The 16538-nt window shown below is 40.5% G+C and overlaps 2 protein-coding genes across 6 annotated transcripts in view; one reads left to right on the top strand and one right to left on the bottom strand.

Annotated features, from left to right (window-relative positions):
• The window catches only part of LOC129182480 (solute carrier family 41 member 1-like), a 27694-nt gene extending 18529 nt beyond the window's left edge, over window positions 1–9165 (top strand). For all 4 annotated transcript variants that reach the window (XM_054778673.1, XM_054778662.1, XM_054778684.1 and 1 more), the window contains 3 exons: window positions 422–556; window positions 2323–2471; window positions 6566–9165. In XM_054778673.1, coding sequence (XP_054634648.1) covers window positions 422–556; window positions 2323–2471; window positions 6566–6739 — 458 coding nt within the window. In that variant the 3' untranslated portion in view covers window positions 6740–9165. The remainder of the gene's footprint in view (window positions 1–421; window positions 557–2322; window positions 2472–6565) is intronic.
• Window positions 7272–16538, bottom strand: part of LOC129182491 (carbohydrate sulfotransferase 11-like) — a 38247-nt gene continuing 28980 nt past the window's right edge. For both annotated transcript variants that reach the window (XM_054778707.1, XM_054778716.1), the window contains exon 4: window positions 7272–16538. In XM_054778707.1, coding sequence (XP_054634682.1) covers window positions 15858–16538 — 681 coding nt within the window. In that variant the 3' untranslated portion in view covers window positions 7272–15857.

Raw genomic sequence — 16538 nt, 5'->3', positions numbered from 1 at the left:
TCCCTTAATAATAAGTTTCATTTAAAAACTGCATTTTGTGTTCAGTTGTGTTGTCACTGACTAATATTTAAATTTGTTTGATGATCTGAAACATTTAAGTGTGACAAAGAAAAAAACAATAAATCAGGAAGGGGGCAAACACTTTTTCACACCACTGTATAACTTAGTGGCAGCTACTGAAACAATAATGTCTCTGTGTTGAGTTATTTTCAGTTGAAAGTAAATCTATACCACTCTAGAGGATGTACAGTGACTACTCTAGTATACCCAAGTTTCATTTCTATATTACTGTCCTTCAAGAAGATATATTGTACTGTATTAAAGATGCTTGCTTAAATGTGAGTGGTGTACTTACTTTTGTCAGATGCTGCATATCACCATTACTGGTCTGAGAGTGTCTTTTTCAATCTGACTGCTTTAGGGGTTGGTGGCAACTTGGTGGCCATTCAGGCCAGCAGACTGTCCACCTACATGCACCTCTGGAGCATCCCTGGGGTGTTACCCTACAAGATGAGGCAGCACTGGCCCAATCCCTACATGTCATTCTTTTCCTCAGGTAACCACTGCCATCTTGAATGGATGCTGCACTATGAAGATGCAAAGGTGTCGTTTTTAAAAGTAGACATTTATATAGAAGTTGGCTGTTCTTTGCAGAGACAATAATGCATAGAGGCAATTTAGTGCTGTTATCTCTCACAGTGTTTTGATTTTACCGTCTGGAGCTTTTTCAGTCAGTGTCCCCACTCATGAGCATCCATTTTATCTGCAGTGAGCGCTTGTGTTCAGGACAAAGTGTATAAAATGTCAGTCCTTAACATCCTTCCACCGGGGGCATTTTCACACTGCATTGTCTTCAAGTCCACTGATTGACAAAGAAATCAATTATTACGCAATTATATCAGTGATGTAAGTCTCTAAAATGGCACGACACATGAAAATAAAAACAAATCTTTCAAAAAAATGAGAATTAAGGGAACCAACACGTTAACCCCTCAAGGTTTCTTATGTGGCCTGGAAAACATTTTTCCAGTAATGGACACCATATGGCAAATGAGGAAAAGGTCAAATATTCCGGAAAAAAAAATGTATGTTACCCTTTTGAGTTTAAATCTCTATTTGCACTTCTTGAAGGAAAGCACTATGGGTAACAGTCATACAACTACAAAGCTATTTTTTTTTTTAATGAAACTCCACTTTATTTATTGTTGTGTGTGCTTTTTGTTGGAATGAGATTTTTTTCTGAACAGAGACAGGGTCAATTTTTTTGTTGTTTTTGGTTATGATTGTGAGTTTTAAGTGCAATTTTTGCTAAAAGTGACTGAGAGTCCATTTTATTTTCGTTGGGGTTTTTTTTGGTCTTTTTTTTGTTTGTTTAATTTATTATGTTGTTTAATTTGCTTTTGATACAATGTACTCACATTATGATGCCATATAAAAAATGGTCTCAAAAAAAGTTGTCAATAATATCGATTATCAACAATAATTTGTAGGACATCATCCAGCAATATTTGTTCTCATGACAAGCCTAGTATGATGTGATACATGATACATGAGTCATATAAGATGATGGCAGAACATTTTCCGAAAATATCCTATCTTGACAATGCAAATTATAGTAGATTGTAATGGAAACAGTGTATTTGCTACTTCATCTGTTCCAGGACTCAAACTGTGTCCATCATAAAAGCGGGCAATTTTTAAAAAAACTTTTGATCATATTTTTTTACGATTATACAATAGATCCCCACTTTTTGCTGGGCTTTCATTCTGGAACCACCAGCGAATGGCAAAAGGTCGCAAGTAATTGAGACGCCCATAAAAATGTTTTTTTGTGGGCTTTCTAACAGTGGTACATGTACAGTGCATGTTGTTCATTTTACCTGTATTATCATGTATTTATAAATTATTATTATTATGGTGAGTGAGATGTGTTTTCTGCAGAAAACACGGGCAATTTTTGGAGAAAACCAAAATAAGAATAATTTTTTAACCAAAATTCTGCAAATTTACGGGGCTGTGATGACTGAATCGCAAACGTGCGGACATCCACTGTACATGTGGAGAAAGAAGTTAACCACTGTAAAACATTAAAAACCCTCTGGACTAGAGTCTTACTAAACACATGAAAAATGCACAAAAAGACAAAGAAAAAGCAAACCAGAAAAGCAGAGTGAATCATTTGATTCTTGCTCAACTGTAGTCATGCATGATGGTGGTGCAAAAAAGCTCAAGAAAAGCAAATCACATGCGCAGAATTAACCCATTGATCTTTTGAATAGAGGCCATGTGTTCACTAACACTCTCCTCTGTCTGATCCGGAAGGTTTGAACTCCAAATCAGCACGTGTGCTGCTGATGTTGGTCATGCCAGGTCACCTGGTCTTCCTCTACGCCATTTCTCTGTTGCAAGGTGATGAAGTGCCAATCACTTTGACCTTTGCCGCTTGCTACCTTTGTGCTGCTCTGCTCCAGGTAACATCCACAAAGCACCTTCCCCATTGTACATAACAGGGGATGTTTTTTCTCCGAATCACACAGGGTGTAACGGTACAGATATTCATACATTGAATATATATCTATACACTCCTGATCAAAATCTTAAGACCAGTTGAAAAATTGCTAGAATTTGCATTTTGCACATTTGGATCTTAATGAGGTTTTAAGTAGAGCTACAATATGCAAAAACAAGAAGGGGGAGTGAGACAAAAAGCACTTTGAAAAAGTAATTTATTGAAAACAACAATTACACTGAAATAGGCTGTTTGTTCTCAGTAGGACTCAGTAATGAGTAGCTCCACCGTTCTTGTTAATCACTTTAAAAATTGCTTTGGGCATGCTGGATGCGAGTCTTTCCAGGAGGCTAGTGGGAACACTGCTCCAAGTGGTGAAGATGGCTTCATGAAGGGCATCAACTGTCAACAATTAAACTGAAATAGGCTGTTTATCAGCTGATCAAAAATTTAAGACCACAGGCTATAAAAGTAAAAATCTGCTCAACATTGTCATTTTCTGTCAGGTAGTCACACTGTCATGCCCTCCTGATGGCTAAAGCTAAGAAGCTTTCTCTTTTTGAACGCGGTCAGATTGTCGAGCTGCATAAGCAAGGCCTCTCGCAGCGTGCCATTGCTGCTGAGGTTGGGTGCAGTAAATCAGTCATTCAAATTTTTTGAAAGATCCTGAGCATTATGGAACAAAAAAGTCAAGTGGTAGACCCAAAAAAATCACACCTGCGCTGAGCCGGAGGATCCGATTGGCTGTCCATCAAGACACAGGGCGGTCTTCCACCCAAATTAAGGCCCTTACTGGTGCTGACTGCAGCGCAATAACCATCAGACGGCATCTGCGGGAAAAGGGTTTAAAAAACAAAACACAAATTTAAAGACCTCGTCTCCTTCGACGCCACAAAACTGCCCGTTTAGACTTTGCCAGGGAGCATCAAACATGGGACATTGAAAGGTGGAAAAAAGGTTTTATTCTCTGATGAGAAAGAATGTAACCTTGACGGTCCAGATGGCTTCCAATGTTACTGACATGACAAGGAGATCCCACCTGAGATGTTTTCTACCCGGCACAGTGGAGGGGGGTCCTTCATGATCTGGGGTGCTTTTTCATTCAGTGGAACACTGGAGCTTCAGGTGGTGCAGGGTCGTCAAACGGCAGCTGCTTACGTGCAGATGTTGCAGCAGGCATCCCTCATGACTGAGGGCCCTCGTCTGTGTGGTAACAGCTGGGTTTTTCAACAGGACAACACTGCAGTTCACAATGCTCACTTGACCAAGGACTTCTTCAGGGAGAATAACATCACTCTTTTGGACCATCCTGCATGTTCCCCTCATTTAAATCCCATAGAGAACATTTGGGGATGGATGGCAAGGGAAGTTTATAAAAATGGCCATCAGTTCCAGACAGTTGATGCCCTTCATGAAGCCATCTTCACCACTTGGAGCAGTGTTCCCACTAGCCTCCTGGAAAGACTCGCATCCAGCATGCCCAAAGCAATTTTTAAAGTGATTAACAAGAACGGTGGAGCTACTCATTACTGAGTCCTACTGAGAACAAACAGCCTATTTCAGTGTAATTGTTGTTTTCAATAAATTACTTTTTCAAAGTGTTTTTTGTCTCACTCCCCCTTCTTGTTTTTGCATATTGTAGCTCTACTTAAAACCTCATTAAGATCCAAATGTGCAAAATGCAAATTCTAGCAATTTTTCAACTGGTCTTAAGATTTTGATCTGGAGTGTATATGTATATATATGTGTGTGTGTGTGTGTCTATATATGTATATATACAGTATATATAGAGAGAGTATATAGTATAGAGAGTATATAGATGTATGTATATCTATATATACACACACATACATATTTATATGTGTGTATATAGACAGATATTTTGATATAGATAGGTAGCTACAGTATATGTATGTATATATATATATATATATATATATATTTATGTATATGTGTATTATTTCCTCATTTATCACGGGGGATAGGTTCCCAAAATAGCCTGCAATAAGTGAAATCCGCGACATAGCCAGCTTTATTTTTTTACAATTATTATACAAGTATATGTTTTACGGCTATAAAACCCCTCACCAGGCATAAACATTTTCTCACATTTCTCTTGTTTAAACACTCAGAACAGTTCAAACCTTCCTTTGAATTTTAATGATCAACCTACTAGGTTGGGCACAAGCAAGTATTAAGTGACTCACATGTATTTCACTCCTCTGACCACGCCCCATCATGGCGCCGTTTGGCTGTAGCGTTTTTGTATCCTTGTTAAAATGGCTCATGCCACCCTAAAGCCGGTTAGCAAGCAGCTCACACGGTTAGCTAGTTTGCTAGCGACCATAGACCACAAAAGGAAACGGCACCAGGGAGATTGATGTATAATGGTCTACAGCCAATCGGGACACAGACCACAATGAGCAGGTTTTCCTTTTGCCAATAAGGACGCAGAACACAATGCGTGGGTTCTCCCTTAGCCAATCAGGACTGTTGTGGCTCGAACAGGCACATAAACGCACACTGAGATGAGGTGGAGGGACTACATCGTTACTCCAGCTGCACACAACCTCAACTTTCACATGAGTATACAACCCCCTCTACTGGTAGCAGTAGTAAATACAATATCAGACCCATACAACAGAGCACAGATAGATTGCTCTCATACACCACAAGGATGCAGAACACAATGCCTGTTCATACACTGTTAAAAAAACATGCAAAATTGCACTTTAAAAATCATTTTTTTACACAAAAGCTATGCATTTTCATGTTTATATTAGGGATGTCAGCTAATGGGATGTCAGCCTCAGCACATATTGCTACAAAGTCTTCAACAAAGTGTAATGCCCGTGCTTGTGATGAAGGAAAATGTAGTCACTGATGTAATTTCAATCACATTATTAATGTAAGATATTTTTATGACGCCCTTACTTTGTTGACACAATTAGACAAATATGACAAACAGCGCTCTTATTTTGAAGGCCAGAAGTGGTTGTGTGTGTTGAGAATTGCAATTGACGGTTGATAAGAACTGGGTGCATAGTGATGGAAATTTCTGATCTTTTTAGAGAGGCGGTTCTTTTGGCTCGGCTCACTAAAAAGAGCTGGTTCTTTTGGCTCCAAAGTGGCTCCTCCGATTTTTTTGTGGTCATAAATAAATATATTACCAAATGATGTGTATTGTGTCAAATACTAATGTAAAAGATACATGATATCAAATGTTTATTATTTAAATTGTCTTATTTAAACCTCAATGAAGAGCTACAAAAATATAATAATATAACCGATCTCAGTAGACAAATTAGGTCAAATCTCTTCATGTACATTTGTCACGAATGAATCGGCCCTAAGAACAACACAGCGTGTTTAACCCCACCACTCCCCCTGCTCAGTGTGGACACAGAGCTGCCGCCACACATCTTGACCGATGACATTCGCCTTTAACAGAAAAAAAGACAAGGAAAAAATTAATCGGCACCCAGTTGGTTCCCAACAACGCGAACCAGCTCCTGCCATTCATTTCAAAGAGCTGATTCGTTTGCGACCAACACATCACCACGGTGCAAGAATAAACGTGCCTCTCGTCTTTCTTCATTCAGAACCTGCATGTCGTCAGTGGGCGTTGTTAAATGGTCCTTACATTAAAGCAGTAAAACACAACCCAGTGAAAATAAACTCATCTACGCTGAGTCACACACACACACACACACACACACACACACACACAGCTGCACTAGCACACTCTGCTAAACTAAGATAAGATTTAGATTTACGAACGTTACACGGCAACCGGATCGGCCCGATCTCGTGACGGAAGCCTATATTATCCGATCTTCAAAATACAGCGGATCGGCAGCCGATCCCGAAGATCGGATTGGGACATCCCTAGTTTACGGTGTATTTTGCATTTTCTTCCCTTAATGTACCAAAAATTAACTGAACTGTGACCTTAAATCGAGGTCTGTACCTAACTGTGATTATGGCGTACCGTTACAACCGCTTTACTACTGCTGATATCACAATGTTTATGGTCCAAACTGATTGTCATCACAGGTGGCCATCTTGCTTTATGCGGCTGACCTCATCGTCCGCACGATGTGGCGGCGATCCCTGGACCCTGACAACTTCTCCATCCCTTACCTGACGGCCCTGGGGGACCTGCTGGGCACAGGCTTTCTGGCCTTGTGCTACCGCTGCGTGTCACTGGTTCACGATCAAGAGCTCTAAATCATCTCCTTTTTAGCTCCAAACTGACGTCGACACTGTCCCGTTACCCTCAGTTACCCTCTATACACACAGATGGACAATAAGCATTTCCTGCCATGCTAGGGAAGCAAAGTCATTACATTTATCAGATGGAAAGACTGCACAGATAACACATTTATCAGCCATCATCGCCATGGGGCCTTCCCATTGTTTAAAAGTATCTTGCATTGTCGACCATTCCTCTGATTTTAGAAGCAAGTGAAGGGGAAGGGTGGGATGCTCACCACGTCTCCCACCTTGTTTGTTTTTTTTAGGAATTTTCAAGCTGTTGTATGTGTGCAACCACAAGACTGGTGACTATGAAGCCTTTCAATTCCGCCTCCGCTGTGACAACATGCTGTGCACAGACATTTGTAGGAACGCTCAATGTAGTTAGTTGTAGTTAGTTAGTGAATTCTTCTTAATGTCAAAATCGTTTATCTTCTAAAAATGTTCTAAAAAAGGAGGCATGAGTCCTGTCTTACAGTACATGTTTGTTGCATTGTGTGTTCACCAGAGAGCACTGTGACCCCACTGTTGGCAGCACTTTGGCCGTTGCAGCTTGATATCAAACTCCATCATTTAACCCAAGGGTGTCCACAGTGTGGGCATTTTCAACTCACAGCTTGTATTTTTATTGGCTTTTGGCATATTCTTAAAAATAAAATGAATTATTAATGAGATCTCTTATTAGATATCGTGTACATTCATTACATTCATTTGTCAAACAATAAGACTAAATCCAGCAAGTAAGGTCCAGATGGGAAAAAAAACAACATAAAATTGTGCAAATTGGAAATATTTTTGGTTGGCAGAATTTTAATTCAACAATAAATCACTTTTCTGCCAGCTGCACTGTATAAACAATCATTAACTGTATACATTGGCATAATTAAACCATGATTATTAGAAACATACATTGTTTTAATTAGATTACATTGGTTCATGTTATATTACAACATTGGTTTTAATTTGTAGTTTTTGACAATAAAAGGTCAGATCAGCGAATGACGCATCGAGGCCTGGATGTACATTGAAAGTTTGGCTCGGAAAGGTTAAGTCATAATTTCAGTAGTATAAAAAATGCACTTTATCATAAAGAATGTTTTTCACAAAGCGTCTCCCTTCCCTTTCTTACATCCTCAGCCTTAGTGTTCAAAATATGAATAAAAACTATTGCAACCAGGAGCACTGTATGGGGGAGAAAAGTTAGACAATGCCCCCCCATACAGCGCTCTCTGCTGTTGATCCAATTAAATCTCCAGGCCACTCTATGAGGAAATATAGTATTGTTTTTGCGTCTGTAATTGTGTAGTGGGAAACCATGGCAACATGCTCACATGTATTACACATGTACGCAGGGTTTCCAAATGCCTTATTTACAGATCATACAGTCACCTCAACCTCTATGCCTGCAAAATGAAAACACAGAAAGAAAACGTGTTCAATCGAAATGTGATGTTTGCCACATTTGTATTTGTGTGCTTTTGTTTTGTTGTTATATTTTAATTACAAAAAAACATAACAGTGTGCTGAAAGTAATTTGGCACCCACATCTCAAGCGAAACCTGATATGTCGGTGAGAATGATTGAAAAAAAAAATACATTGCTGTTATGGAAAAAAAATATATATATCAAGGTTTGCACTTTAAAGTTCTACTTGTAGTTCACCTGCAGATTTTAACGTAGATCTGCAGCGATCATTGTGACACCTGGAAATGATATAAAACGACACATTTCTTTTAGGAGACATTGTCATAAACTGTAGAATAAAGTACACAACTTTACTTTGCAAATGAAGACCATTGTAATTGTGTTGAAAAAAAGCTATACCAAACCAGAAAGCCTTACTAGCATCTGTGTAAAGACCGATATATTTGCATTCCATGGCTACATTGCTATGCGGCGGTGCTGTTGCTAAAGGTGTATTCAGTCGCTCCATGTGGTGGAAGCCAACAAGGGAAGCTCTGACCCGACCGGGCTTCACTTGAGCTCCCACCACAGTCATGCACTTGTTTATTCAGCGAGGCTGCTCAATGCAGAACAGGCCGTGGTAGAGGTGGTGGGATTGCAGGCTTTTACTGGAAGTTAGGCAGTGAGTGGAAGCTGAAGTGGAAACGACCCAACATCAGCACCCAAACTCCATTAATAATAGGGGTGGGACAAAATATGACTATTGCGGCATATACCTGTACTGTAGCAAAATATCTAACAACTGCTATTTCATGTATGTGTGCTGAAGCGTAAGTCCGCTTTAACATTTTAAAACAGGAAATGTGCAACATGAGTGAAATAGTAGATTTTCATATCTGCGACTAAATTTGTCTCATAACAGTTTGTGTCTGTACTAAGTGAATGTTTTTATTAAATGATTTAGGGATGAGCTTTTGCGTGATGCAATTGTTGCAATTAAGGAGAATCGATTGTCATTTTTAAAAATATTACTTGTTGAGAATCTCTCTGAATGTTCTGAACTGTTGTTTCCATGTCAATTGTTGCCACTGAGCACGGGAATGCTGACCAACAACTTTCTTTTAGAAAGCCCCTGCTTGAAGAAGATATTAATCTACAACCGATTCCAAACAATTGACAGAATCCTAAACTGAATTAACAGATTGAATATTATATATAACCCATCTGTTATATATATTCTTTTGATTGTTGTGCATGCTAAATGGACAAAAAGTTGTAAATTTATTGAAAACCTGCAATTCTCACCACAAATTAACAAGAATGAAAGACATTTCTGCACAAAAAAACCTCATCCAACAAAATGTATAACTTAAGGCCTTTCAGATATAAGAGCTGCTTTGGAAACATTAACTTAGGCTGGATTTACACAACAAGGTTCAAGTGACACACTTCAGAGGAAAAACACAAACAGGCCTCTTTGAAATGTCAAACGCCACATCAGATATGGCTCAGATATCTGTCGATGCTCGTAGTCTAAATATACGCATGTCTACCCAAACAACACAACCATGGTAACACCATACAGCAAAACCAGACCATTAAATACCAACAACTGCAGACAGCAGTCAGTGGAGTAATGCTGAAGTTACTTTCATTTAAAGCACTTGAAAATGCATGTACCGTATTTTCCGGTGTATAAGCCGCACCCACTCAATACTGTAAGCCGCAGTCGTGCACATCATAAAATGGGATATTTAGTGCACATAAAGACGTTACACAGAATGATTTTTTAAAAACGTTTAATCAAATAAATGCTTTTTAAACAGTGCAAAACAGTACACGGCTACTTAAACAGTTTGTACTACTAATGACAGCGGTTGTTTAGATTCCAATAACACAGCATTGTATGTTTTGTTTAATATGATTTAGAGACGGGCGGGTGAAGCCTCATGAAGCGTTGAGGCTTTCTTTCAAATTGTGCCGCAACAGATTCGGACCTTTGGTGCTTCAGTGAAAAGCTACATTAACGACATCCGGTGGAAGAGTGAGGTCAAAGCAATCTATGTCACCAAACGCAGTGAAACACAGGTCGCCATTAAAAATCGCACAAACAAACTCGCCAAAACTCTCATTACAAGCGAACTTTGAGCTATAGCTTTGTGGTTATTACATACACAAGTTAGCGACAAAATAACCTGTCGAAGCAATGACAGCCATCAATCCATTTCAAACTGTCAATGTGCGCTTTGACGTATGACGCTTCCAACGTAATTGATCACGTTATATTTGTAGACCAATATAAGCTCTGAAACAGTATTTCGAAGCAGTGTGATTCAGGAAGTCTGACACAAGGTTCGAAGCTTCGGGTTCATTTTACTTTTTACATAATAAGAACCACGGTGCAGTGGGTCCAGGGATACCATGGTCTGCCTTTGAGTCATCCATAGTGTGTAGATCCCCCGGCGGATGCAGGTATGTCTCAACAACGCGATTGCTGCACAAATTCCAACATGTCCCCACTTTTATATGTTATTTTCCCTTTTTGTTTTCATTCAACATAACAGGCTTTGCAATCTTGGCGGTATATTTATGGTGTTTATTGAATAATCCAAATCCAACAATGTTTTACATTTGATTTTAGTTTAAATTGTGCCTGTTGTTGCTCACTGTAAACTGCAGTGTGTGCGTTCGGCTCCACTCAACGAGAGCGACAGGGTTAGCAAACGCAGAGAATGGTGGCTTCTCTGCATTTTTTGGTTGTTTCCTGAACTTTTTTTCCGTTATGATGGACTGTCTTGGTAATAGCTTTTTCCGAAATACATATTTAAACGATTACAACCCCTGGCAAAAATGATGGAATCACCAGTCTCGGAGGATGTTCACTCAGTTGTTTAATTTTGTAGAAAAAAAGCAGATCACAGACCTGACACAAACCAAAGTAATTTCAAATGGCAACATTCTGGCCTTAAGAAACACTAAAATAAATTAAGAAAAAATTATCTGGTAGTCAGTAAAAGTTACTTTTTTATAGACAAAACAGAGGGAAAAAATAGGGAATCACTCAATTCTGAGGAAAAAATAACGTAATCATGAAAAACAAACAAACAAACAAACAAAAGAACACTTCAACACAGCACTAGTACTTTGGTGCACCACCTCTGGCTTTTATTCTGGACTTATTCTGGACGCATGGACTTAAATGAGTGACAAACAGGACTCATCAATCTGGCTCCATCTTTCTGGGATTGCTGTTGCCACATCAGCTTTGCAGGTTGGAGCCTTCTCATGGTCCATTTTCTTCAACTTCCACCACAGATTTTCAATTGGTTTGAGATCTGGACTATTTGCAGGCCCTGACATTGACCTCAGACATGTGTTGTTCTTTGCTCTATGGCAAGATGCATAATCATTTTGAAAAATGATTTCATCATCCCCAAACATCCTTTCAATTGATGGGATAAGAAAAGTAAAAGTCTATTTATTGAAGATTTAATGAGTGCCTTTACCTGAAATGTAGCCACATACCATCGATGACTGTGGAAATTTGCCTATTTTCTTCAGGCAGTCGTCTTCAGAAATGTCACTGGAACAGCACCAAACAAAAGTTCCAGCATCATCACCTTTCCTAATGCAGATTTGCGATTCATCACTAAATATGACTTTCATCCAGTCATCCACCGTCCACCATTGCTTTTCATTGCTTTGCCCATTGTAACATTGTTTTTTTCTATTCATGGTAAAGGTTTAATTCATCTTCAGCATGCACACAAGTTCCACTGGAGCACATCACATAACACAGTTCACAGTTTTGCATGTCCAAAAAGGAGTAGGAAGAAGAAAGCTTATTTAATCCAACCCCTCATCAGTTTCATGTCAGTTGCAATGCATGTGTTCACCTCCTGTATTCCAAATGTACTTTTTGCCTTTTGTAAATACCTAGAAAAGTGATAAGGCAGTATAACCATATAGTGCAATGACAGTCAAGGTTTATACTTACTGTAATTATAGTAATAAATTGATCATAACTGATAAAATAGTTGACAGAAACATACTTTGGTAATGAGTGAGTACATACAGTACAATATACTCACCAGAAATGAAGAGTTAGTAGTCAGTGTAATGGTGGTTAGACATAGCATTGTATGTACACAGTGGTTCAGGTGTCTTCTTCCTTGTGATTTATAAACATCAACTGCTTGTACTGTTTCTTGAAATCGCTCATTTTAGTGCATTGTTTGAGTTCCTTACTCAATTCGTTCCACAGCTTGATTCCACATACAGAATTGCTGAAAGTTTTTAGCCTTGTTCGAGCATATAAGTGTTTTAGGTTACATTTTTCCCTGAGATCATATTTCTCCTCTCTTGTTGAGAAGAATTGTTTTACGTTTTTCCATAGCAGGTTATTGTTTGCTTTATGCATAATTTTAGCTGTTTGAAAGTTTACCAAATCAGCAAATTTTAATAATTGTGATTTTAGGAATAAAGGGTTTGTATGTTCTCTGGAAGCGGCATTATGGATTATCCTAACTGATCTTTCTGTAGCACAGTTACTGAGTGAAGTGTACCTTTATAGTTATTCTCCCTGTGTGGTGGTTCGCCCGGCTGCTCACCCGCTTGCTCATTTGCTGGCTTTCCTCCTTGCCTGCTCCTCTGTCTGCCTTGCTGGTAGCATCCTGCCGTTGGGATAGGGTGGCCTGGGGTTTTCCTGCTCCCTGGTGGTCTGCGTTCTCCACGCCTCGGGTTCTGGGTTGTGTGTCTGGGACACCGGGGCCCCCTACTCCGCTGCGCCCTGGGTCCCCGGTAGGGGACGTCTTGCAGCGAGGCTTCCTGGTATCAGGCAGTCGACCACAGTGTGTGTGTGTGTGTGTGGGCGGTGCTAGCTTTAAGTCTTTCGTGACTTTACAGATGTAGTTTATATATAGATTAAACAGTTCTGGTCCCAGTATTGACTCTGGGGGTACGCCGCATGATATGTTTAAGCTTGCAGCTTGTATATTCTATACGAATATTCTAGCTTCACATATTACCTCCTGTCTGCTAAGTAGCTTTTAACCCAGTTCATACCTTTCTAGTTTTGCAATTAGGATATTGTGATTTAATTGTATCAAAGGCGTTTGTGAAATCCATAAATGCTGCAGCTGCAGCTAGCGTTGGTAATTTCCTCTGTATTGGCTGTATTGTAATTTGTATTGGCTGTCCGATCTTCCCGATCTCCTGACTGTGTGGCCAACATGCTAACCACTAGGCATATCATTCATACTGTATTAATTACAAAGAGTTACTAATGAAATTGCAGAACAGCTGAGGTACATCAGTAACTTATCATTTATCATTCAGACTGTATTAATAAATTTGTCCAACCTGTTCTTGAATAAAATGTCAATGCTTTTAGAAAAGTGTGGTAATAAGGAAACTGGTCGGCAGTTTGTAAATTGATGTTTGTCTCCATTTTTAAAAATTGTAACTGTTTTAGCTGTTTTCATTTTGTTTGTGAATTTACCAGTCTGGAACGATAAGTAATTGGCGACTCGAAATTGTCCATAAGTATGAATGTGAGTGTGAATGGTTGTTTGTCTATAAGTGCCCTGCGATTGGCTGGCGACCAGTCAAGGGTGTACCCCGCCGCTCGTCCGAAGTCCCAGCATACCCCCGCGACCCCAATGAGGAGAAACGGCATACAAAATGGATGGAATATTGAAATCTCTACATACGAAGATTACTTCGTAACCATTTTTGGCTGATGAAGGTTGCTTTGATCCAGTCCACGAATATTTCAATGCTTGACTTAGGTGTTCTATACAGACAACGTCTTTAGTCTTTCTTCAGTTCTTCGTTTGACCATTTTAGTTCCTCTATGCCCCTTTTGGTAGCCATCTTCTCTCAAAATCTTGCCAGTTGCAACCTGGCCTGGTGATTGCAGGTGTGATCCCAGTGGTAAGGGCTGGAGCCCAGCAGCAGCTGGCGAATCACGGTGGTGGCTGTTCCAGCTAATGTTAGCAGCACTAGCTTCGTAGCACTAGACATCGCTGGTGGTGACGGTGGTGGCAGTTTTCAAGACCCTGCGATGAAGGCAGCCCAGTGGCAGTTGGTGGGGCCTGGTGGTGGAAGGCCGAAGGCCCAGCGGTGGCTGTCCCAGCAGGCAGACATCGATGGAGCAGGAAGCGAGTTGTTGATCTAATACGCTAACAAGCCGCACTACCGGCACTCGTCTCAGGAAAAGTGGGACCAGTACCATTTTTGGTTTTGTGTACCACTGCCGTAATGGCAGATGATACCGCCAAATGGTGGCACAAAACGAGACGTCCGCGCATGTGCCCCAGTCGGAGTCCACTGCGGATGATCGATGTACTGGCCAGAAGTAAGTAATGAAAACTTACAGACACAGGCCCCTGCTGAGGTGGATTTGGCTCTGGTTAAGTGTCCTTTCTCCTTGGCACTCTCGTTTTGATTTTGAAGCTTTTGGTAATACTCCGAGGCGTTGTTTAGGTGTTAATGATGGCTTCTGTTTAGCTTTTCTGGATGTAAATCCCACTTCCTTTAGGTGCTTTCTTGCAGTTCGGTCACAGACATTGACTTCTGTTTCCTCTTGATATGTTGTCTGTTTTCAAGACATGCCGCTTTAAGTTCTCTGTCTTGATGCTTTGATGCCTTCCTTAGTCCACCAGTATGCTTGCCTTAAACAACCTTCCCATGTTGTTTGTACTTAGTCCAGATTGTAGACACATCTGACTGAACAACCAATATCTTTTGCAACATGCATGATGATTTACCTTCTTTAAGAAATTAATTAATTAAGAATAATCCTCTCCTTTGTTTCAAGTGACATCTCTCCTGTTGGAGCCATGATTCATGTCAGTCCACTTGGTAAAACAGCTCTCCCGAGGTGTGATCACTCCTTTTTAACTGCAGACTAACGAGTAGATCTTATCTTTATCCAGGAGTTAGATTTGTGAATTAAAATTTACAGAGTGATTCCTTAATTTTTTCTTCAGAATTGAGTGATTCCATTATTTTTTCGCCCTGCTTTGTCTAAAAAAGTGACTGTTACTGACTACAATTTTTTTCTTAATTTGTTATGTTTTTTATTGCCAGAAAGTTGCCATTTCAAATGACTTTAGTTTTGTGTAATGTCTGTGGTCTGCTTTTTTTCTACAAAATTAAACTGATGGAACATCCTCCGAGCCTGCTGATTCCATAATTTTTTGCCAGGGGTTGTAGTAATAGTTCTGAACTACAGGAGATGTCACAAGATTAGAACATGACCCACATATGAGCCACACCGCTGTATAAGCCGCAGGGTTCAAAGTTAGAAAAAAGTAGAGCCTTTTACACCGGAAATCACGGTAAACGGTTAAAAAACACAATATAAATTCATTACATGGGAATTTGGTACTTGGACCCGGAGTTTAAATCCAGCTCAAAATTCATAGTCATAGAAAATTCATAGAGGAGAACCTGCTCCTCATAAATAACTCCTCATGTTTGATCCCTCGTGGTGGTGGTCAGCAGAGGAAGGCATGTTGGCTCTAGTTGGAAAGTGATATGGCTCTGTTTCGAACCATCACGTAACTCTCTGCAGTGGAGGCTCGTCATCCAGCAGGGAAGAGGAGTGCATGGTGATGAAAAAGTGCAAATTCACAATTGCTCACATCATAAAACATCCTAATTGATTAAATCTAAGCTATCATCAAGTTCTAAGATACTCCGGTGTGGAGTAGTTGAATAGTAAGAAGTCCATACGATAGAGATTGAAGAGTTTCTTCTGGTAAAAGGGACTAATGTGCTTAAAGAAGCGTGCCGCCATGTTTCCGTCAGTCCTGGTGCTTTTACCAGACGTGGGGAACTGAAGCTTGTCTTCCACCCCTGCCAAGGAAAGTACGGCCTGGGCATCTGGCTCTAGAGTCTCGTACTTGCCCACAATGTCGTAGTGAATGAGACACGGTTGGCAGAGGGAGTGCACCCTCTCCCAGTGCTCATTGAAAGGCTCCTCGCGTTGAGTCTGGGGGTCTACAAGGTACCGCACAAACTCCTGGAAGGACACGTCGCTCCCTTTCTCCAGGGCTTCTGGGTCGGGTTTACTCCGGTGGCGCCGGATGATCTTAGTTCCGTAGCGTTTGTGAAAAGCTGTGTTGTAGCTGCGTGTGAACTTGTTGCGGTAGGCTGACACCAGGCGCTCGAAAGGCTCCCTCACGAAGACAAACTTGAGGTAGGTGCGGAGGCGGCGGTTGATCTCTGGGACAGAGAACTCGGACAGTGCGCGCAGGTTACCTGCTATGTGGGCCTCGTTGGCGGGAATGGCCAGGGGGTCGGTGTAGCGGCCGTCACTAGTAAGGACCATGAGGACGCGCTTCCAATTGGTGCAGGCGAC

Source organism: Dunckerocampus dactyliophorus, chromosome 1, assembly GCF_027744805.1.
Source record: "Dunckerocampus dactyliophorus isolate RoL2022-P2 chromosome 1, RoL_Ddac_1.1, whole genome shotgun sequence".
In the NCBI taxonomy this organism is placed as follows: Eukaryota; Metazoa; Chordata; class Actinopteri; order Syngnathiformes; family Syngnathidae; genus Dunckerocampus; species Dunckerocampus dactyliophorus.
Note: the sequence above shows the minus strand (reverse complement) of the source record. Positions and strands in the feature narration are given on the sequence as shown.